General features: G+C 36.5%; 1 protein-coding gene across 1 annotated transcript in view; it reads left to right on the plus strand.

Annotated features, from left to right (window-relative positions):
• CCNJ (cyclin J) overlaps nt 1-10,552 on the plus strand; it is an 11,859-nt gene extending 1,307 nt beyond the window's left edge. Inside the window, exons 3-6 of the mRNA XM_072424162.1 lie at nt 2,161-2,371; nt 6,089-6,388; nt 6,490-6,649; nt 7,981-10,552. Of these exons, the coding sequence (XP_072280263.1) occupies nt 2,161-2,371; nt 6,089-6,388; nt 6,490-6,649; nt 7,981-8,392 (1,083 nt within the window). The 3' untranslated portion in view covers nt 8,393-10,552. The remainder of the gene's footprint in view (nt 1-2,160; nt 2,372-6,088; nt 6,389-6,489; nt 6,650-7,980) is intronic.
• Nucleotides 10,553-25,294: the final 14,742 nt, after the last annotated feature.

Raw genomic sequence — 25,294 nt, forward strand, 5'->3', positions numbered from 1 at the left:
ATAAGTATTGCACTTTATTCGGGATAAGATGCAAAATTGTGTGTGTTCTAATAGCATATAGTAATGTGATTATTTTTTTTTTAATTATATTTTTTTATTATTTTATGTTATATTTATTTTTGTTACTATACTTTTTTTTATTATATATAATTATATTTATTATTTTATATTATACTTTATCTGTGGCACACTTGCCTTTTTGTAGCCATTCTTCTAGCCTAGTGGGGGGCAGAGGTGATGAGATTGGCTTGTGTCTTTGCTCTCCTTTCCATGAAGATTCTTGGTGTTGTATTGTGTTTCGGGTCTTCTGGTTGTGCCCGAGTTTGAAGCCAGCTGGTCACTTCCCCATGCTTCCCTTCACACTTGGGTGTTAAGTAGCAGGGAGCCTGCACTTTTCCCTTAGGGCATATGTGTTTGAAAATACTTTCTGAGCAGGCTCTGGGGTGCTACCACAAATAGATTTTCACGCTTTAAATCCTTTTTGTTATTTAACAGCAGGCGAGGGGACGTCCCCTTAAGACAGCAAAGTGGCCAGCAATTGCATAAGGGCCTCTTTTGTTGCTATGAGTGTCCCCTTTTTTGTAGCTTGGCTCTGTTGTGTTGCTTTCCTAAGTACTGAAAATAAAAGGGCCATATTTCCAAAAAAACAGTTATTTACATGGAATAGGAAATAAAGTGCTGTTTTCTGCAGGCCTTGCACTTAATTTAGTCTGCCACTCATTTGAGTGGATTAGGTTGCCATGGTTGCCCACATTAATTAATTTGATGAATTGCTCTTCTGCAGAGTCCTGTGTTATACTCCTAACAATTCAGTTAGTGTCATTTTTTAGGTTCAAAATAAGAGGGTGCTTGTTATAAAGTTTGGTGTAGTGTGAACATGAAAGGTGGACCTATATTCTGAGCTGAAACCATTTTAAAATAAGTGTGCAGAGTGGATACACCCCTTTAGTACATAAATAGAGGAAAAGGATTGTCAATTCTGACACATTTAGATACAAACAATAAGTTTTGGTTGACACTAGAAGTAATTGCAAATGTATTTGTGGCCTACATGGTACATAAATACCGTGTAATAATAATAAATGGTACTTCCCCTTTCCCATAATTTATTCATTTTCATAGGCACTGTTTTCTGGGTGTTTTGATCTGCTTATTCGTTTTTCATGTTTATGAAAAATTATATTATGTTTATTTTATATTGTAACATTTTTGTCTATTTTTATCATTAATAAAAAGTGTGCTTGGCCACTAGTGAGCAGATTCATTTAGTGCTATACTAGATGTTTTTTTTTATTTTTTTATTTTTGTATCTATTCTTCCAAAAATGTATCTGGGATGAATGTGTTTTATTTATATATATATATATATATATATATATATATATATATATATATATATATATATTTATTGTTTTTTTACTGCAAGTCTCCATTATAAATTTGTACGGATTTATACTCTTTTTGGCAAAATGTACACAGACCTTCCCAATTCCTATTAATTGTAATGGGCCAGTTCATACCAGAGCATTCTGAAATGTTTTGTTTATGGGCTGAAAAGAGAATGTAGCTGCAGCATTTGGTCAGCAAATAAAAACCTAAAATGCTCAAAGCGCCCATTGAAATGAATAGATTTGGGCATTTTGGGGCATTTTCTTCTATTTTACTTTTTTTCTGCTTGGTTTCAAACACTTTTATTTTAACACTTCAAAAATTTTTCAAGATATTTAACATCTTTGAACATGTAACCTTTGTTATCCTAAAAAGTATGTGCGCACTGTTGATTGACAGCAGTGTGTAAAGAAGTAGATCGACTTTGTACAGCGCTGCGTAATGATGGCGGTCCAGTGCAACTCATCCTCTTAGTACAAATATGGGACAAATCCAGATACCTATGCTCATTTTCTGTAAAATACTTTTAAAAGTCACAGTAAGGTTATACATTTATTTTTTTGTAGTTTGGCAAGTTGTTTGGACAACATTTTTGTTGCAGCAGTCACATATTAAAACTTTAGTGCAACTGAGCAGAGGTCCATTAGTTTGGAAACATTTGTGTTAATTACTGTACTAGAATGCCAGAAAGATCTGTGTGACAGAGGTTAATGTATTCTGTGCATTTGTCTGCAAAGCTCAGATTACCATTTTGCTGTCTCTGTTTACTTAGGAATTGAAGCTTCCGTCCTACAAAAGCCAATCTCCCCAGCTGAACCTAAGACGCTACTTTGCAGACTTGATCGCCATAGTCAGCAATCGGTTCAAGCTGTGTCCGACTGCTCGCCATCTCGCTGTCTACCTGCTTGACCTCTTCATGGACAGATACGATATCTCCATCCAACAGCTCCATGTTGTAGCGTTATCCTGTTTACTTTTAGCAAGTAAGTCAATATTTTATTGCCAAATTTTTTTTCCAAAAAAAGTTGATCTATTTTATTTGCTGTGGATTCTTGTCCATCAGTATAAAGCTTCAGGAAGTTGTTTTCCTTTTTAGAACTTCTGCTTTTTCCCAGCTGTCACATGATAGATGATATTAGCTTTGGGCTAAACTGCCTTAAAACAAAAAGTGGTAGAATTTCAGTAGCAACTGGAATTTTTTTTTACATTAAGGCCGAACTAGATACACTGAATTTGTACAGAAATTTTTATTATCTTTCGTGAAAAGTAAACTTATGTGTTTCTATTTCAAGGCAATATGTTTATTATGGTGACCCTTTCTTTCACAAATAGACATATTCACTTTTTTTTTCTCGATTCCCTGCCACTCTATTTGGTTACCGGAAGCAAAGGCAAAGACCCTATGTACACTGAGCTGCTCCAATTTAGCTTTGAATCCTCCCTGCTGTCATGTGATCATTATGCGCTATTCACAAACACCCGTTAGTTCCTCCATATTGAGAAGTACCTGGTAATTTCTTCAGTTCCCTGCCCAAATGAAGGGTAGGGGAATCAGGAAAAACAAGTAAAGGGTTCCCCCAGCCATTTTATAGCTGGGTGCACTAATCGGCACTTTTCAGTAACTACCCGGCTGTTTTTGTCTGGTTACTAAAAAGTTGGGTTACAATACAGAGGCTGTCTTTAAAAAAAAAAAAAAAAAAACCTAGGGAGAATACTGAAGAATGTGCTGTCATAGGTTTGCTTTAATGGCTAACAATAAAGTTCACTTTCTCCTAGACACATTCATCTACAGACCCATTTGGCACCCATGAAGAGGGATTTGGCAACTCCTGTTTTTAATTATTGACTTATGAAAGTTGTACAAGATCTGTGGTTAATTACATCCCACTCATTCTTTACATGCATTTAATCAGCCATTGAACCTGTGTAATGAATATGTCAATCATTAAAGGGATCTGTTACCACCTGTTGGAACTTTTGCCAAATAGTAGATTGATACAAAAAGTTGACCATCCTCTGTGTTAAATGTGCCCAAAGCGGTTGAGATTGAAATAATAGAGCATTATAGACGCTTTATGGAAAATTGTAATGACTTTCCCTTTGAAACCGAGAACAATCATCCTACACAGTCCAATTTTGTTCATTCTTGAGTCACTGCACCTCCCCCTCCCAATTTTAAACTAACTCCACCAATATGTAATAGTCAGCCTCTGAGACAGAGATAACGTGGACTTGTTCATACTGAAGCTGAATTTCTATTTCCTGGGATCAGGGATACCTTCAGCTGGGACTTGTGAATATGCAATGTTTGCATGGTCTTCCTGTACTTCCTCATACTTCATGATGATTTGTGAGTGGCAGTATAGAATCCTGCTCACTAACTTCTATCTATAGATCTGGGGACTGTGCTCTTTAAAAGATCTGCAGGTAAAAGTAATATAAATCAGTCCTGGACTCTCTAATTGCCTCAGCAGCACATTTTACTAGATTACAATCAGCAGTAGCATTTCCTGTGTCTTTTATTAGTCTTGAACTTCTTTTTGATCTTGTTAACCCTTTTAGTGCTCAGTCTATTAATGCTGGTTTTTAAACTTTATAAAGGACGAACCAGTGAATGTATTGTTGTTGCTTGATCATTTAGGTGTCTTACCCACCTATGCTTAATCTGGCATTGAAAATCAAGAGTCAATATCTACCTACCTGCAGTGTTCTAATGATTTGTTTTAACTATAATTTTTCCTGCGTTTATAAATAATTTTAATTCAATAATAAGGTTTTGGAAACCTTACAGACATCTGCACATCTCCCAAATATTGCACCAAGTTGGAAGTATAGCATTGAACTATAATCATTTTAGTAATCCCTGCATTTTACTTTTTTTTTATCACTTTTCAAAGAAAGTAGACATACCATTGTCAGTAAATAGCCAGTCTGGATATGAGGATAAGGTCTGCTTGAGGCTCACATACCAGGTGACTAATAGCTTGTTTAGACCTTCTAAGTCCACAGAAAATGAGGTTAATTTATAACTTTCAGTGCAGCTCCACTATTGCACAAAAAAATGAGATTTAAGGAAACAAGTATAAATAAAAGGGTTAATGAGAACTGGATATAAATTCCAATTTTCCAAAATTCCAAATTTTCCCACTATCCTGAGGCTTGTTTTCTACCACTTTTGATGTGAGTGACAGAGTGATGCAAAACCGAAAAGTGCAGGATAGTGCAACATCAGGAGTGTTAATGCTGCACAGACATACAGATTTATGTAATAACCGAAACCATTCTGCTTTTATCTAAGGGTGGACTACTTCATGAATAATTTTCAAAGGTTTATGTATTTTCTTTTTTTTTTTTTTTTTTTTTTTCTTTAGACTCAACTACACAATTTGAAAAAGTTCACTCTCAAATACACAAAAAGTTTACCTGCCAAAAGGATTCCTAATAGTGTTCAGACATCTGCCTTCCATTTAACCCTGGCAAGTCCCTCTGGAACAATTGTGCAATTCATCCACAGACTAAATCCAGTCCTATTTATCAAAGTTTCTGCAGGGAGAACACTTTTTGTCCAGAACAGCTAATCTAATTGTCCTTTTCAGGATGCCAAAGAAAATGACAATGTAGTTGCTGTGGGCAGTAAAATTGCATACCCAATAAATAGATCTATTATGGCCGCATTGTAAATTGCTCATTATTCTTTAGCTGTGATTGCTGAACATGCTGTACATTGTAGTACCAGTTTTTCCCAATCTCTAGTTTGCATGTTGATGACGGCAGTATAGTAAACTCTTAACAAAATGTAATCGAAGTGGGCCTGTCTACATCAGCTGTATTCATACTGATGAATAAATTTCCTTTTTAATGGACGGAATGAATGTATTGTAATGCCATGGGGTTGCAATGTATGCATTTTCATGTATGCAGATTAGGATAAATAATGCAGAAGCGGAACGCTGGCTTCAGGATTAAAGCTTCATCGCTTCTCATTAGTTTGGTTTCAAAAGGTCACTTTGATACAAGGTCATATCTAAATAGGAGTTTAGTATGTTTGTATTTTAACAAAGGCTATGCAGCAGCAATGTGAAGGCTTCCATTATAGCAAAGAACAAAAATGCAATGACCCCTGGAATTCAGACTTGTACTACAGTAGTAAAAGCATTTAGAGAGACTTGCACAATGTATTAATGGCCAACCTACAACATCTGCTTTTTAAAGAACAACTCCAAATGGACAGTGGGATGGGTGAACCTGGAAAAACACAGTTTGTAACAAGAATGCTAAAGTAGACCATTAGAGCTGCATAGCATTTGAGCTTTGTCTTTTGGATACAGTTATAATGTATTGATTTTCAATTTGACCGACTTATGAATGTTCAAACAGGTTTATCCTTTGGTTTTGTAGCTGCCAGTTAATAAAAGCAAAACAATTTAAAAATGATGACCGTAAGTTCCTAGAACTCCCTGTCCATGCATCTAGTTTTCTTTCTAATCTGTTCACATCAGTACAACTGAGAGACATAAAAGCTTTGGACTTACAGGTTCAAGTCACATTTGTATTCATAGCTTCCCAGCTTAAATGGGACCGGGAAAAAAAATCTATTGAGTACCTCTCTGTGCTTCCGTTATCTTTATCTGCAGCATGTGCTCTCTGTATCTCTTAGACAAGAGACATGACTCACATTCTTATGGTTGTATCTTTTTCAGGTAAATTTGAAGACAAAGAAGATCGAGTGCCAAAGCTGGACCAATTAAACAGTCTGGGATGTATGACAAACATGAACCTGGTGCTCACCAAACAAAACCTTCTTCATATGGAGCTTCTTCTGCTAGAAACCTTTGATTGGAACCTGTGTCTCCCAACTCCTGCCCACTTTATAGATTACTTCTTATCCATTGCTGTCCATGACACTGATCTCCATGATGGCTGGCCCATGATATGTCTGGAGAAGACGAAGATCTACATGGCAAAATATGCAGACTATTTCCTAGAAGTGTCTTTGCAAGGTACATCACCTGTTATTTCCTTAGTCTATCAGAAATGTATGCTGGTGGTCTTTACAATGTGTAATTGAATTTGTTTTTGTTTTTTTGTTTTTCTTTTTTAGATCATGTATTTTTGAATTACCTCCCATCCCTTGTGGCAGCAGCTTGTGTAGCAGCTTCTCGCATTATTCTGCGGCTTACACCTTCTTGGCCAACAAGGCTTCACCGCCTCACCGTGTATGCCTGGGATATTCTTGTGCCTTGTATCGAGAGATTGCTGATGTAAGTTCAGGAATGATTTATTTTTGTTCCTTAGGAACGGGTCTTAAAAAAAAAAAAAAAAAAAAAAAAGGGTTAAACAATATGGCAATTTTATTCTCTGTAGCACTGATCAATCTTGCAGTCTTAAGCTGCGTACACACGGCAAATTTTTCTCGCCCGATAATCGGTATCGGCCAATTATCGGGCGAAAATCTGCCGTGTGTACAGTCGGTCGTCGTCCATCGTCCGACGACCGTCCTGGCGGATCCATGGACGATGGACGACGACCGATCCTAATGAAAGGGAAGGGGAGAGCGCGCAGCAGGGTGCCGCTCCGTCGCTCTCCCCTCTCCATAGAGCATGAACGGTGCTGTATGTACAGCATCGTTCATGCATCGTGCAGTCTTTTCTCGTTGGAAAGGATCGTGAAAGATCCTTTCCAACGAGAAAAATTGCAGGTGTGTACGCAGCTTTACACAGCCCTTCAATCCTGTGCAGTTTCTATTGGCATGATATTACCCTTTGATTAGCAATCATTTCCTATTTGTTAATAGCCGATGATTTTAGACGTTAAATTACTTAACAGTCCCTTGTGTAGCTCTTTCTTGGTGAGGTGGTTAGAGATGCACTCCAGGCACATGTACATTATGTAACCCTAATTAATGCATGTGTACTTTAATGGATAATATTACAAGTACATGAATCACAAAAGCTTAATGTGACTAGGTTAGTATTTGCTGGGTTTTTATTCATAATCAAAGGGCAGTGCAAATAAAATAATGTATGAAAACTACATCACAACCAACACCCCATTTAAAAGCATGATGGGTTGCACTCATCCATCACAGTGGCTAGGAATCAGACTGTAGAAATATGTTTATTGCATTTTTGTGTGTACACTTTTCACTACTAGTACAAGCATAGTACTTGCAAAACATATATTTGCTTGTATACAAAGTTTTAGAAGTGGACTAAATTGGATATTTCTGCTCTTTGTAAAATAAGATGAGTCATTGTTTTATATATGTATATAGTGGTTGCATGACCTAACATAACATTGTGTTATATATAGGAAAAGTGGGGAAGAAAGTGCTATTCCCATAGACTGAAAGCAAAGCAGATGTTCTGCCATTTCTAGTGGTTGCTTGAATATTTATTACTTACAATAAAAAAAAAAAAAAAATAGTAAAATACATTACCAGTGCTGCAAAATAACCAGGTTTTTTAACATTAAGTACCTAGTCTGATCTTGCAACCGTGCAGTGTGGGCAATTCTTCTTCAAAGCCCATGTTGCCTTGTATCATGAATTGTTAGAAGCAAATTAAAACATTACTCTCTCTTATATTTTTAGTGCTCATGACAATGATGTAAAGGAGGCCAACAAGCACAAATCTCAACTGAGCCACTCTGCAACACCATGCATATTTCCTCCTCTGTCACCAGCCACGCCACAAGCTCATGTGCAGCAACACCTACCCCAATTCTTGCAGTCCCAGCACCAACTACAGTTTCATCACTCAGCCCCTCAGCAGTCAAGCTGCCAACAACTTGTCGCTGCCGCTCACACCTCTTCGTTCTCTCTTCAAACGTGTACATCCAGCCTAACCACCAGCGTCCAACCACGAGGACACATACAGACTGCTGCCAGTGTCTCTCTAGCTGCTGTGCCCATTGAAGTGAAACCATGCTTGGGGGTGTCCTATAACCGAAGCTTCCCAATGAACGGACACTACTCTTGCATAACGCAGTGTTTCGAGAGGTGATAATGGCCATCTCCATCCTCTCTGACCTGCTTACGAAATACATACTGTGAAATGACAGTCCTTGTTTTGTTTCTTTTGTTTTGGGGGATTTTTTGCTCCCCTATAGAGACTAGCGCAAGAAAGCGCTGTTTAAAAGACAATTGAGGCCCAACCACTCAACAGTGCTAAAGAACTGTCTGACCAAGTGCTTTTCCCACCATGATCTTCAGGGAACTTGTCTTTGAGAAGACATCCTTACTATGTGATGAAGGAGTTTATGCAGTATTAGTCTTTAGCAATGTCACATGTGCATGACTGCCTGGCCAGTTATTTGAATGAAACCCAATGCAGTGCAGCTATTACTTGTTCATATGTGGTGCTTGTTTATCTAAAGTACGGTTACTGATAGCATTTTGTGCAAGTTAACTATGAATCCTCATTTTCTGATATTTCCATTATACCTCGTATATATCTTTCATATTTTTTTTCTCTTTTTGTTTTTAAAGCAATATTTCACACTAACTCAGGGGAATAATCTTTAACTCTATTTCATGCTGCTGATGTTTTATTTAATATAGAGTTAGAGAAGGGCTGGAGAAGTCCCAGGAGTTGAATATCAAGGCTGCTTACAACTTTCTTGCTTGTGCCTAATTCTTGACCTTCATTGCACGTCAAGAGTTTTCTTGCCTTGAAAGTTCTGTCTGGCTTCAATGTCTCATTGGGTAGCTGTTGGCTAGTATCACAGTTTGTTGGGCCCTGGGTTAGATGTCCTTAACATTTTTGCTTCTGTCCAACAAAGATCAAAATCTGTGCTGCTCTGAATCCAGCCCCTTCTGAAATGTAAGCATTTCAGACCATCCACCCACTTGTGATGAATATGCAGCATGATGTTACCATGGGAGGGGGGTAAAAGATGGAACTTGGTACTCAACCCTCTTATTATTTTAGGTGAAGTTTTGATGGTATAGGATTATAGTTTCAAGTGTTATTTCTTTAGAAACCAAATGAAAGAAACCAAAACTAATATAAAATTCTGCCTTTTGTATCCTTTATTGAACAGCCGTGTGAAAAGTATTTTATCAGTGGACTCTTGCAGTCTTCCTTCCATACCGATGCAATCTATCCTATTGCATTTCAGAGTCCTATACTAGACTTTCACACTTTGTTACAGATGGGGTTTGGGATACACCCTGTTTTTCAAGAGGTGAACACCTTTTGATCATTTAATTGAAGACTATCTAAAGCTATTGCTGTTGAGTCCAAATAATGTAGAGTTGTAAATTTTTCTATTTTATACTTTTTCTTAATGTAGTTTGTAAATCCCATAGGGTTTGTCATGAAGAAATCCACATGTGTTTAGAAAATGGGGCTTATGAAAAAAAACACAAAAATAAAAACTCAGGCCAAAAGTGGGAGCGTGTAGTAGCCTTCGGTAAAGAGATTAATCATTCTAGAGGTTTAATACCCATCTGGTGGTTGGTTGCTATAGGCTAAGAGATATCATTGTTCTTGGCATTGATATTAGGTAAAGAGAAGGGTTTTCATTCCAAAAGTGCCAGAACACTAAGGTTCCTCATTTTATAAGATGATAGCATTCCACTTTGAGGACTTCATAAGTGTCTTTATTTATCTACCTCAATATTATGAAGCTCTGTCCTAACTTGAATAGCTGTCTTGTGATCTTGACTATTATTATTTTTTTTTTCTTTTTCACAAAACTACTCTAGAAAATACTAGCTTAATACTAACACTGGAGTTAATGTTCTTTGAAAATTAATGGAACTGTTAAGAAATAATAGAATGCTATCCAGTACTTGGCATTTGTATATAGTCATTTTTTTTTAATTTGTTTTAGAAGGCAGCAGGACTAGACTAAAGACACTACGTTTATTATTTATTATGTAGCATAATCCTTTTTGTTTTTTTTCTTTTGTTTTTTTTTGTTTTGTTTTTTGTGCAAGAACGTCATTATGAAAGCAGCCAAAGCTATTTTCACTAAGAGCTGTTCTTTAAGAAGGGACTCAATTGCATTGTTGCATGTTTTGAATACAAGCCAAAATGTTGTGGGATTCAGATGGGGTATATGGAAAATGTCGGAGTATTAAACCACAACAAAAGAATTCTGAATAAGTGCTATGCACTTCAGATTTTTTTAAATAAATGTTTTCTTTGCCTAAAAAATTTGTGGACCATTTATTAAAACATTGTGGTTGGTGGATGGGTTTGTTTTTATATTTGCAAAAGACACATTCCTAATTGCATTGTACTTGAATATGGTGTTTTTTTTGCAGCTCCAAAATGAGGTTGTGTCCAAGGGGGAAGATTGAGGCGGGGATCTAAGCAGACAAAGTTTAAGTAGCCCTTTGTTCCTCTGAAATCCTCCTGGGCGGTTCATTTCTGTCTTGATTTATATTTCTAAAAGTGGTCAATTCTAAATAATTGTATTTTACAGTATAATATAATAGTATGAGTATAATAAATTCTGAAACAAAATTGTCAAAATATTTAAATACATTTAATAATAAACTTTGACATGATTTTGTATTTCAAACTTTATTATAATCACACTATTTTATTATACTTTAAAATAATATTTCATGAAGAACAATGTACTGCTTTTGGATATAGTAGGCCAGTGTATTGCATTCAATACAGTTATTTAGTATTGAATGCAATACAAAATAATTTGAAATTCCCGCTGCGCCCCTAGTGACGGCTGTACACACTAACGTCACTGGGAACTCCCAGGTAACGTCAGCGCATTCGCCGGGGGACAGATCGAGGATTTTTTTAACTACCCCGAGTGTAACTTGGGGTTACCGCTTTCAGCTTGTTTTTTTTACCCCGAGTTACACTCTGGCTTACCACTGGGGAGGTTAATACAAACTTTTCATTGAATTAAAATCCTATCACTACCCACTCTTACTGCATTAGCACTGTATTTGGTGCAGAACTATTTAGGTACATGTTTGACCAACAAATGGGCAGCATACGTCAACAGAATACAACTTTGGAGCTGCAGGAAGTACCCTCCTGCAGTGAAGCCCTGATAATTGGGACCTGGGCAGCAAGGTATAGAATGATAAGTAATATTTGTGGGTAGGGAAACTTTTAATAAAACCTATAGATACCCTGGGCGCATGACAATGGATAATCAGTATTTTGGCTGTGGAGTATTCTAGTAGGTTAGATCACATTTGATTGTAGTGGTTGTGATAGCTTATTTGCAATAAACGGGTCAATTTGTTTAGCCTTTTTGGTCGAAAAATCCAGTTATAGTGGGAAATACATTCCTCACTAGGTCAATCAACTACATACTTTTACAGGATTGTAACAAATTTTGTATGTATACTGATATATTAAGTCTTCAAGACTAGGAAGATAGACCATTATGCAAGAACCTAGGTGATTCCGCAAACCTGGAATGAATCTTCCCAGGATTGAAAACATTTTCAGTCATATTTAAAAAAACCATTCCCCGTTCTCCCATAATAGTCTATCTTCTCCAGTCTCGCAGAGTTTAAAAACAAATCGGGTGCTAAGAATTCTCTCTTATGCATGTGATTAAATTCTTATTGGTGCTGCATTAATCCTAATGAAGACTTGCAGCTGTGGTAGTAAACCTCAGGTCAGGACAGACCAGTTACAGGAAAAATCTTGTAAAAGGTACTAAGAGGAGAATTCTGCGAAACTATAGCTTCACTGTTCAAATTACCCTTACTTTGAATGGATTTTAATTTGACCTGTTCAATATAAATGTCAGTCTATTATAATACCACATAACGCAATTGCTACTTGTTTCAGTGAACTAATTAAACAGAATCAATGGACAGCTGATAAAAGCTTAGCAAAGACTTGGACAATCAATTGAAATTTTCTGATCTAACCAATCCAGGTTCTTTTAATTTTCTTACTTTTTGATGATCAATTTTAGAATAGAAAAATGGTTTATTTGGCCAACAGGGAAATTGATCCATATATGCCCAAGTCATTCAAGTTAAGATTAGAGCAGATCACCTGGAACCAGTCCTCTTAGTAAATCCACATGAGCAAAAAGCAATGAAGCTGCCATTGCAAACACAAAAGTAAAAAAACTAAAACCAATGGTTGTTTCTGCATGTAATTTTAGCCTATGCTTTTCTGCCTTTGATCTTACAAAAATTAAGAGGAGGATCATGGATTGTATGAAAGTTTTGTAAAAATGGTTGTTTTTCTGATCAAAATTCTATTCTTGTTGGAGGGAAAATATAATAATTTTAGTACTGGACACAAAATAAAAAAATTAAAAGATTATTTTTAATGCAACTGCAAAAAATTGTAGGGTTACTGCTAAGAGATTATCCTCATAAAATAAAACCCACGGGTGTAGGAGTACATAAATGGCAAAAACCACTCCATGACTTTCTGAATAAGTGATTGTTAGGTGAATAATCTCCAGCTCCCATTCAAGACAATTCTGTGAAGGAGAGAACTTTAATTGCTTTTTCTGCAATGTAATTCAAATGCAACATTTTGAGATTGCCATGAGATTAATCTCTTGATCACGCTACTGCAAATTGGCTATGTAGCCCTAAATCCAGCCCACAATTTGCCTTGTAATTTAAACATAAACACTTCTACCAATTTGTGACATTTTGTGGAAAATTCATGCATAGTGATAATGCACAGAAAATATCAAGAATTAATGTTGTCCTGTTTATCTTGTATAGCACTCCAAAAAAACGTTGATAGCAGGCAAACCAAAGACTTTTTGGTAGACTTTGCAAATGTTTTCAATCCTGGGGCAGATTCATTCCAGGTTTTCCGAATCACCAAAGGCACGCCAGCCACTGGAATTCAATGCACTAAAGGTACACTTCCAGTTGATTCTAAATAAATAGTGCAGCTCCTCTTAAATCAGAATATCTGCACAATGTTGAGAAGCCACAGCTTTATTAGTAAAGTCTTTACCCTGCCAGCAAGCTACTGAGTAAGATCCTTTCTCTGTGTAGAACCAGTGGGCTCACTGCAGAGGGCTGTTGTGCCCCTATAAGTTAAACCTATAGCTCTGCAATCAACAAAGCTATTGCTTCAATAGGGGAAGTTGGCAAAAAAGTCATAGAGAACAATGTCCCATTCTGGCAAAGCATGGCAGATTAGAAAAAATTCCTACACAATAGAGTTCTGAAAAAACATCCTGTTCAAGCTATCTCCAGCCAATTACTTGAGTCTTTAGTATTTTATGTTTGCTAGTTTAGCTTTCCTATAAATCAACCTAAATGTTACATTTACAGGTCCTTGTTGGGATGAGTTTTCAGGAAGTACATTTCAGCAAAGTTATCTAAATGTTTTGCACAAGGACTGTATAATAGTAAGCATGTGTCTGTCAATGCACCAATTATAACTGATTACCCTATAGCTGGGAGGACAGGATGTGTAAAATAAGTAGCTCAGGAATTTTTCTCTCTCTAGACATCCAGGAAAAATGTCCTGTTTCATTTTAATATCTGTAACACATCTGGGGGTTCTGCTGATCATTCTCTATTCTTCTTCATTTGTTCACACCTCTCCATTTCATTGCCCTGTTTTTTAATTTGTTATCGGCGTAGATAGAATCATTCTTCCTGATTTGTTGCTTTTTGTATTATTACTTTATTCTGTTATTCTATTTCATTTGTTGCTTTGTTCTTTTTATCTCACTAAAATATTTATAAAAATGAGTAATGTATGTATAAATAGAGAGAGAGAGAATCTCAGTTGCATACAAATTTATATCCTGCCACACCATGCCAAGATGACTAAACCTGCTGATATGGCATCAAAAAAATGTTGAAATTTAAGCAGCTGACACCTGAGTGAGAAAAAAAAGATTACAGTTAATTAATGTTTACCGACTAACAGGATTTAGGTGCCTGAAAATATGTCAATTGGTCATTTGCTGTGACCTTCTTACCCACCTACACCATCTTTAGCTCTGCTACTTATTGTTTTTCTTCTTCTATTATTATGGTATTACTGTAGCTTGGGTGAATAATTATACAGCAGTGGGGAAGTAAATGTTTACTGCAGACCTTCTGATGCACACATTTTCAGTTATTGATTGTCACATACATAGGAAATCCTGCCATGGAGATACAAGCATTACCAATGTGTCTGGGAAGGCTGCTGTACAATGCAGTGAGGGGTGTCAGCTGTTCCTCTGCATTCTTGTATCATGAGGTCATCACCATGCCACCATCTCAGGAAATCCTATAGGATGTGTATTCTATTCTCCGCTTTACTTCCTACCTTAATCATCTCCTTTATTACTACACGTGTGAGGGTTCATGATGAGGCAGAAAAGCAAGTTTCCTGCAAGAGCACATAATATTCTACATATAAATGAAGACTGGGTTAGTATAAATAGACTCATATGAAAGTTCCAATGGGCCTGTAATGCTAAGTTACCAACAATGATGGATTCATTGTACCATGGGCCCTGGGTTTTTTTCCCACTTTAAAGAACCTCCCTTTATTAGGATCATGTGCAATAGTCAGTGTAAACAACATTTTGAATTTTAGAATTCAAGATATTATCACATGCAGGATGTGCTCTGGCTTTTGCAGCGTTGGTCCCAGGTTGGAATCTCGGCCAGGACACTATCTGCATGAAGTTTGCAGGTACTCCCCGTGTCTGGGTTTCCCGCTGGTTCTCCCAGACTCCTCCCACATCAGAAAAACATGCAGTTAGATTAATTGGCTTCCCCCCAAATTTTACATTATGTTAATGACATATGACTGTGGTAGGGACATTAGATTGTGAACTCCATAGAGGGACAGCTAGTGACATGACTATGGACTTATGTTTGATGGAGTTATATACTTGTCCCTATTTAACCTCTAGTGCCGGGGATCACAAACAGGAGTCCCAGGGCTGCAAGAATGATTGGAGCTCTGAGAATCTACTGCGATTCTGGGGCTCTAGAGGTTAATTAATCTCTAGTGCCTGGGGATCGCAAACAGGAGGATTCCCAGGGAAACCTGTGACTCCCCTGTGAATCCTCCTGTTCTAATTTCCTCGATCTTCTGATGGTTTCGCGAAATCGGTTCGCCAAAATTTTGCGGAACCATTGGAAGTTCAAGGAAATTTTCACAAGAATGCCAGAGGAGTTCTCACTCATCCCCAGTCTTAACTGGGAGTCAAACTGAAAAAGCAGATGCAAAGAACTACAAAAAAAAGAGAGGTGAAAGAGTTGGGGAAATGAGGGTGGAACATGGGGGCAGAAGAGGGAGAACTAAAGTGCAGAACTTTTTAGAAACCCCATGGCCCTCTAATATCTAATGCCCAGAGTAGCGTCCCTTTTATACCCTCGTTATAATCCATCACTGATTACCAAGTTTACCAATTTAGATGTATCTTTTCAAGTTTCTCACACATGATGATACAGCTAGGTTGATTTGTACTTCTTATTGTTATTATTACTATTATATTATTTAATATGTTTGTCTACCAAGAATACAAACCACTGAAAAAAAAAATAATACTATGAAGTTAATGGGGTTTTTCTTTATTTAACACTGTATTAGTAAATAATTATAATATTTATGGAAGGAGACACAATTACAGATGAGACACCTAAGTGTGGACAAGCCAAGTCATGTTCATCCCGTTCAGTGTGGCTGCGCAAAGTTATATCTATGTTCTGAAATTAGGTCATTTACTACTTGGGTTAGTTATTTAAAAAAAATTTAGGGGGGATCAACAATAATTTCACAGCATACATCAATTTGGTATGAGTAATTAATGAACTGTAATTTTGAAATTATGTCCTCAACCCCAGGAATTAAAGGTATAAATCTCCTAAAAGTGATGTTATGGTTATAAACAGATGGAGACTCATCTGACATTCACTGTCAACAAGAAGGTAATATATTAAATTATTTGATTATGAAAAATACAAGATAAGAGTATTATCTCATGTATTTTGTTTTTATTTAAACTGAAAATACAACGTTACTATTATACAGCATTTTGGTAATGAAAATGGAATTAATTATCTTTTTTTATTATATCTTTCTTTCCTATACACCCATACATTTATCACTTCAAATGAATTAAATTTTGCCGTCAGGTGTACTAGATTAGGTGTCAATGGTTAGAACTACCTTAGGGAGTATTCAGAACAAATCATATTTAAACCTTAGGGTCTGGCATTCTCCTTCCTACTGGTGTAAAAGTTTCATCATGTCAACATCAAAAGAGCTCCCTAAGCACCCTCAAAATGAAGGAAGCGTCTAGAATGGTATTTAAAAATACATTTTTAAACAAAATCATTTTACACATGTGGCATTGATGCTAATATGTTTAAAATTGGCTGGTCCAGCAAATTCAGGCCAACAGTTGGCCATGTGGTACTAAAACAAGTTTCGAAGAACATCAAAATGAAACCTTAGAATCTTCAGATAATTACTAAACATTTGGTGTCAAATTCATACATTTCAGTTAGCAAAAAAGATTGCAGGAATTAAAACTGATTTGGAGGTATTCCAGAAAAAAGCCTTTGATATCATTAACAGAAAGAAATATTACAGTAAGTGTAAAGATTCCCACTAAACATATACCATGGACTGAGTAAAAGATAAGAGTAAGAATACATATACTTGGCACAAACTGAAAACCGTATTTTATGAGAAGAAACAACTTTTGAAGCATGGTGATGCAAATGTTAATGTTTGGTGTTTCTTTGTTGTTATCAGGTCTGCTTGCAAGAATATACATCAAGTGTGCTTGATGAAGATGTGAGACCATCTGTCCAAAAGTTAAAGCTGTAGTGAATCTTTCAGCACAAAAATAATCCAAAGCACATTAGCCAATACATTAAAAAATGGTTCAAAGAATGTAGCACAATTAACTGTTCTAATCAAAGTCCTAATTTCAATCCTATTGAAATGTTATAGGGGATTGGAAATGGGAAGCCTATGAGAAGAAACTCAAAAATATATTGTGAATGAAGGAATTTTGCATAGAGAAAGAGTCAATATCAGACATTAGTGGCAAGTTGTGCAAACTCTACACAAGATATATATATATATATATATATATATATAAAACCTTTTTTTTTGTTTCTTTCTTGGTATTTACACACATGGCCCATACCCTGGCATCTGTGATATTACAGGCATTGCTTTTTTGTTATCCCTATTTATTATACAACGCTGCATTATATATTGGCCATATATAAGTCCTGTTTAATAATTATTTGCTATGTTTCACCAAAAGGAATGACCCCAAATGAAGTGAAGCAGTCCAACTGCCCAGCCTCAAATTTACATATTGTGTATTGGGAGAGAGGAAGAGAAAGACGGGCTTTTAAAGGGCAATGTTATTTCAATTGAAATCACTATATTTTTTTGAAATAAAACATATTTTAAAAATTGGAACTAAGGTCTCCTTAGTTACATCTAGGCCAACATAAGTGCACTAGTTTAAAAGTATAAAGTAGCAATATTAAATTCCATCATACAGTAGTGGTTAGGTTTCCTACCCAACGCATTTCGCCCCGCAGGACTTCTTTAGGGGTGAAGGGAGACTTGGTGATGTTGCTGAGGCTACTTACCGCATAAGGGGCATCTGATACACAGTTGCTACTTGGGAGTACTCTGATATTAAAACCAGTATCAATTTAGATGTGCTGAGATATATAGCATGAATCCAAGACAAAATGGAGGTTCAAACGGGTATCTCTCCCTCAATACACAATCCTGTTTATTAATAATAATAATAATAATAATAATTATAATAATAGTAAGAGTGTTAGGTTAGATTGATATTAGGTTAGATCTTCAGTCTTTTAGTAACACTACCTTAAAGTGTCCCCCTAAGCAAAGGTAAAATAATATCCAAACAATCAAGAAATATTTACCCTGTTAAACTGCTTATGGGCTTACAAGATTGATGTTCTCCCTTTGAGACAAACATGATGCCAAACCTGCCCAGCTCTGTGTACCTAAAAAAGGGAAAAAAATAATATACTACATGAATTAAAAACATATATATTTATGAAGCTTTTAATTTTCAATCCCCCCAAAAAAAGCGTGAAAATAACCAAAAACATGAAACAATACACAGTAAAGGGTAGTCTATTTGCAGATGAAATCCAGCTTCCCTCAGGCAGGTATTCTGGTCAGCTCATCAATAAACATGAATATATAGGTGTTAAGGTCTATGGAAAGGAAGAGTAACTACACTAAACTCTGGCTTATTTATTGGAAACGAAAGCTATTGTAGAATTTCCACTAACTTGTGCAGCTGCTGGTATCTCTAATTGAACCATGGCCAGCAGCATTATGGCCTACAAACATTACATTGCCACTTGGGTTGGTGGCTTCACACTTTTGCATTGCAATAACATGTTAAAATCAACACTTTACTATATGTTAATAACATGCAGTATTGGCCTTCAGGACCACTGGGCACAAGACACATAAAAGTATTTGTCCTTTGCTGTCTTTTGCCAGTTTTTTTTTTATAAATGATTGGGCTGTCATAATGGACACACACTTTCATGTTTATATTTTGCACATTAAGTGGTAAGCAACATTTAAAGGGGCCTGTGTATGTCTGCATAACTATTTGTCTGATCATTAGCTGTAACAACCAAATTTATAGCTGACCAACTAATGGAAAGAACAATAAAGGCAAAAGCAATAAAACATTTGTTAGAGAAATAAGATTCCATGAAGTTATATAAAGTCATAATGGTCTGGAGCCTCTATTTCCCATTATCTGGAGAGAAAACAAGGTGATACCCAGTGAAGACACAGATGGCAATGAAAAAAGAGATTTAGGTTCTAACCCTTCCCAACCCTAACAAAAATATTTTAATTGCTGTCTATGATCAAACGGCAAAATATTCCCCCCATTTCCTGCCCTATGTGACACTTGACAAATAGGCATTAGGAAAAACTTTCCCCAGTACATACAGCAATGAGAATTCCATACCCTTCCCTACTCCATCCAAAACAAAATAAAAGGGTAATATTATTATACATTTTAAAGATCTAAAACCAAGATATTGTAACTTTAGAATTCATCGTAGATGCCCTCTTAGGCTGCAGACACACGTGCAATAATTGGATCGTAAAAGATCCTTTCCAATGACAAAAAACTGCACGGTGCATGAATGAGCAATGTACATACAACACTGTTCTGATCTATGGTGTGGGAAGTGGGAGAACGACGGAGCGGCACCCTCCCCCCTTCACTTTCATGTACAATAAGCGCTATACACACGTCTGATATCAGCCCGAGACGAATATTGGACAAGAATCATCTGACGTGTGTACGCAGCCTTAGTGACAAATAATTAGCCCCTTTTTTGCTTCTCAGCTTGTGCGACACACAAAATAAAAATGCAATTTTTAGCATAAGGAGTAAGCTTAACATCCATGGTGAATGGACATTCAACCCCTTTTACTGCTCCTTGGCTGTCAGGACATTATCAGTAAATCATAACAAACTCAAAGTCACAAAATATGGGCTACAAATGAAATTAAAAATATTACTAAAAAATGTAGAATTGTCATGGTGCCTATGATTTACAAAGTACTGTGGTAGGCATACACAATCACTTCAATTTATTCTCAATGGTATTTTCAATTGATGTGATGTGAAGAACCATCCACGTTTCATAATCAATTAAAATTATGATAAATTCTACCATTATAAGATTTAGAAATATTGATCATAGTAAAAAAAATTAGTTAATTTTAATATGATGGTTAACCAGTTTAAAAAAAGAAATGCCTCCCTATCTCCATGGAGGGAATAATGTGGCTACCCCGTATTTTACGTTCTTCAATTTAATGACCTGAGCTATCTCATTCATTGTCAGTTTGGGACAGTTTGGATTATGTTCCCCTCATACTCCCATGATCTTTCTTTGGAATAATCCTTCAGGCTCTATACCTTCTTGTTTTCAGTGGTGGCTTAACAAGGGGTTTATAAGGAGGAATATAAATTCGGTTGGTCTTGAGACACTTGGTAGGGACCATGAATTAACGTTCCCCCAAATTTTGACTTATTTTCAAATTAATTTCTTATCAGGAAAAAACTTAACCAAGTACAACCACATTTTCAGCCAACAATATTTGGATGCTCTTGTATGTCTCCTGACAACAATAAAGATGGGGCCTGATTTATTAAAGCTCTCCAAGGCTGGAAAAGATATACTTTCAACAGTAAAGCTGGGTGATCCAGCAAACCTGAAATGGATCTGGTCTGGAATTCAAAACATTTGCTAGCAAATAGCTACGGACTTTGAAGAAATCTATTCCAAGGTTGATAGATCACCCAGCTTCACTGATAAAAGTTTATCCTCTCCAGCCTTGGAGGGCTGTAATAAATCAGGCCCAGAATCTCTATATTTACATCACCTTCTTTGACTCTACTAGAAAATTGCTATATATGATTCAATGAGAGTCAAATTTCTTGGGAAGCCCAGGATTGCCAGTCAGGAACTTTGCCTTGTCTAAAACACATATTTTTTTTCAATGCTTTTTTAATGTAGGCAAACAAAATTCCCAACAAAATTCTCATAATATTCATTGGTACAATAATTTGCAAACACTCCATCCGAAATGTCTCAACCTAATTTTTGTAGAGTAACTGTAGAGTAGGAAAGACAGAACAGAGAAGAATAGAGCAGTAGGAAGGTATAGAAAAGAATTCAAGTTGGTAGGGTAAGACGTGTGAGAAAAAGGGGATGGGGGGTCATAAGGTATCGGGGCTGTGTAATGATTTCACTCGTAGTAAAAGACATCTTTAATTGAAGCCAAGTATCAAACCATTTTGAGGTGGTATAGGGTCCCTTGTAGGCTTCATGAGCTTAAACCTAATCCCTCCCTTCTGTGTTTTCGGGGCTGTGGTCACCAGGGGGGTATGTGCCATGCTTGGTGGCATTGCTCTAAAGCAGTGGTGCCCAACCTTTTTTCATCTGGGTGCAGCTGAAATGCAATTCATGTGACCAATAGCCAAGAGGTACATGTTAGAACTATTACTGGTCAGGTCCCTACATCTCCACATTCCTGAGAAATTAGGGTTCACAGAAAGTAAGTTGCCAGATATGTGTGACAGGATAGCATGGTATGACAGGAATAGTTTTTTTTATCTTGTGAAGTTGCCATAGGGATAAAATTTTAGGGGGAGTTAGCCACAAGAGTCCTCCACTTGAGGTTACATTTCCCTTTTCTTACAGAGAAATTGGAGTTCATAGAGAGTAAGGTGATAGCTATGTGTGACAGGGTAGTATGATATGATGGGTATAACATTTTATTGAGCAGGGGTGGAGGGGGCAAAAGGGGTTTCCTACTATCTCCCACATTTCTAGTTGTCAACATCTCCCTGTTCCAGAGACATTTGGTTTCACAGAAAGAAAGTATCCAGCTATGTGTAAAAGGCACCCCACCCGCCCCTCAGTCCCTCGCAGTGGCTGCAAATTTGACTCCAGGTGGCACTGAGTGGTACTGAGAGTCTCCCCCTGAACAGGGTTCTATGGCCTGAGGGGCAACCTCACTGTTAGTTTGAACGGAGTCTTGAAGTTTTGTGAGAAGGCAAGTATATATTTGGGGCACCACAGCACAGCGCGAACTGACAGTACCCTAATGCTCATTGCCATGGTAGTGGCCCCCGGGTATCCCTAACATGCAAACTCAGTTTTGGGACCCTGGTCCTGAAATAGCCCCCCTAATATAAAAATACCTTTGATTGTTATTAGGTTTTTATGCTTGTGCCCATATCTGGCAACTTGTTATGTTTGGGGGCTGAAATTTACATAATAATGATAGTGAATGGACACAGACACAGCTCTCATGCTGCTGGAATTATTTCACAGTACAAGGTGGTTGGGGAGCAGCCACAGCTGATTGCCAGGTCTATAGTACATGCGCACTCTCATGGAGCTCACACTGAGCATGCTCAGGAAGCTCCCTCTCCTGGTAGCTCATAGAGAAACATGGAAGAGGCACGCGCCCCATCCCGCACAACGAGCAGAGAGGGAATGAGGAAAGGGCCAGTGACCCGCGGGCAGTAGGTTAGGCACCCTTGACCTAAAGTATATACGTTTTGGACGAGAGTATTCAACCTATTTTTTTCAGTTATACAGGTAATCTCCCTAAAATCCAGCAGCAGCGTTGTTTTGTAAATTACATTTTTCACAACCTAAACTTTTGATATGCCCTTATTAACGGCTCACATCACAAAAGCTCATCAGGTGTTTGTTTAATCACAAGCTTTCATTGTTCCTTGACCCTGGGAACCTTGGGTTTAATATTTATGTAGACCCTAATCTGGCTTGGTTACTCCCTCTACCCTAATAATTAGGAAATTTATAACCTTTATTATCTTCCTTCTTTACCTCTCTATTTCTCCTCTAACCTTCATTTTGTCAATTTGTTATGGAAAAATTGTTTCCTGTTTCATATGATTTTTGATTGTGAGTGATTGCAAAACTTTTGGGTTTTCTTTTTTTTTAAATGTATTTACTTTTTTACTGTGTTTTTATGTCTCACTTGTTGAAAAGACTCACCTTTTGTATTATACATGATTTTTGCTGTTTGTAACTTTGTTTGGTTTTCTATGGTACTAGATTTTTGTTTTTCCCTTTTTTCTTTTTTTTTTTTTGGTTTGTCCTATTTAGAACCTTATTTTGTTAATTAATTATACATCAATGAACATAAAAAATACAATACAAGATTGTCTAATTTATTTTTGATTGACATTCTGCACAAATACCTATCCTAAATAGGATCTGAATAAGTTTGCTGTGATTGTTTTTATTCAAATTAACATTTTAATTGAAAAAATAGAAGCTACAAAAAAAAGAAGCTACAAGAAAAAGTAGAGGCTATAAGACTTTGATTGTCAAACACTGCAAATGATTTAATTGCTATAATTTACTTAATAGATGTTAGCCTGGAATATTGCTGAGAGTAACAGGTGTAAGGGTAGCATTTGTTATAAATTTGTTTCTGTCTTACAGGTTTAAAAGGAAGAAAATGTGATTTGATAGTAAGACTTTGGGCAGACTTTTCCCATGTAAATTCTATTGCCCCGGGCAGGAGCCAGAAACTACTAATGGATAATCCAACTGCAACTGGCTCACTCTCATTGTCCTCTGCCCTAATAAATTAGACCACTTTTTGGGCTTTTTTTCCTTTAATACCTAATATAGATTTTAGATTTAGCATATTTAGTTTAAAATTACCTATGAATTACATGAAGATGTGAGCAGCATTATACAGAGCTGGTAACTGAGGATCCATCATGTGTCTGTGACATGGGAACATGAGCTCTGTCTATTGTCACAGCTGGAGCTGTATCTTATATGCCTGAAGTCAGCCACCCTATTCATTATACATGAATTGACTTCATACTGTGAAAGGTCTAAGGCTTGTACAATTGTTTTGCTCTGTTATATTAATTAAAGATGCCCAAATAGGCATAACAAGCCAATTATTTCTGCAGATTAGGACATTTTGTAATGCTGGTCAAAAAGTTATCCAGCAGCTGATTGAGATCCAGTAGCCAATAATTTGATAGCCGGGATGGTAAATTAAAAAAAAACAGTACGCTCATAAGATCAAGATCAAGATCTTAATTCATTTGACTGTTCACTCATTATTTATTGATATTTTACTTATATGATGACCCAGTCTATAGTAAAATAATACATTCAGCTTGGCTGTGACTTCCCTTCCCCATTCTGCATATATATATATATAGATATAGATAGATATATATATATAGATATATATATAATTAAATTATAATCATGATTCAATAAAATTCCTTTATTATCCATTTTTACAGACAGCATGCTTGAATTTCATGGACATGAGGGCAGAGCAAACATAAACGTTTGCAACACTTTTACTGAGATATATGTTAAAGTTCATTCTAAATTATATAAGCTAAAGCTAAATCTAAAACTATATTAAGTATAATAAATAAAAATAAAGCCACACATTTTTATTTATTAGAGCAATAATTATGGTTGACTGAAAACAACTAACGTGTGAGTTCACCACCAAAGTTTTAAAGAGTCATAATAAGCTGATAAGAGATTTAAGTGTATATAAGCCCTCACAATGAACTTCTTTAATTTGTTTACAACTGGTATATCTGTTCACAGTATTAGTATGCAGTTGAAATGGGGTTGCTGTGTAGTATACCACAACGCACAGTCATTGCTGTACAATACATATAGATATTGACATGGGAACAGCTATGTGTTCCCATGTCACGCTGATGAACAAGGAAAGTCGCTGGAAACGAGCGACCGTCCCGGTGGATCTGATTGGGCGACGATCGTTTACTATCTATTGTGTATACTGTCGTGTAGTGATTGTGGATTTTTCTGTGATACACTTTCTCCGGTACCCGTCACTTCTTGCATCGTTCAAACAATCGTATCTAGAGTGTGTACATTATTGGTGGATTATATTTGAAAGATTGTATCGTTACAGCATGGACAGAATTGTGTACAATACGATCGTTCAAAAGAATCGTGAATAATCATTGATGGGTCATTAATCGTTAGTTTTCTACGACAAGTATTGCAGGAGTGTAAGTAGCCTAACATTCTTCTCTATACAATGTCTAATAATGGAATGTCTAATAAATTGAGCAGAATAGGAGAAGAGATATGTTCCGTAGTCCTGACTTACCTCAGTTGTCCTAATACAGAATGATGAGTTGTATCATCTTAGCACTGAAAATGTGTTCCCTTTACCCAGGTACCCAGGAATGATTCCGGGCATGCTTTGCATAAAAAAACTTTTAACAGGGGGAGATGATTTTATAGTTTTTATAGTATTTTTTTCACTTTAGTACTACTTTAAACTTAGTGTCATCTACCAAAAGCTCTGATGATATTTTTGGACAGACTTAAAGCGTACCTAAACTCA

The sequence above is a fragment of the Pyxicephalus adspersus genome, chromosome 10, assembly GCF_032062135.1.
Source record: "Pyxicephalus adspersus chromosome 10, UCB_Pads_2.0, whole genome shotgun sequence".
NCBI classification, from domain to species: Eukaryota; Metazoa; Chordata; class Amphibia; order Anura; family Pyxicephalidae; genus Pyxicephalus; species Pyxicephalus adspersus.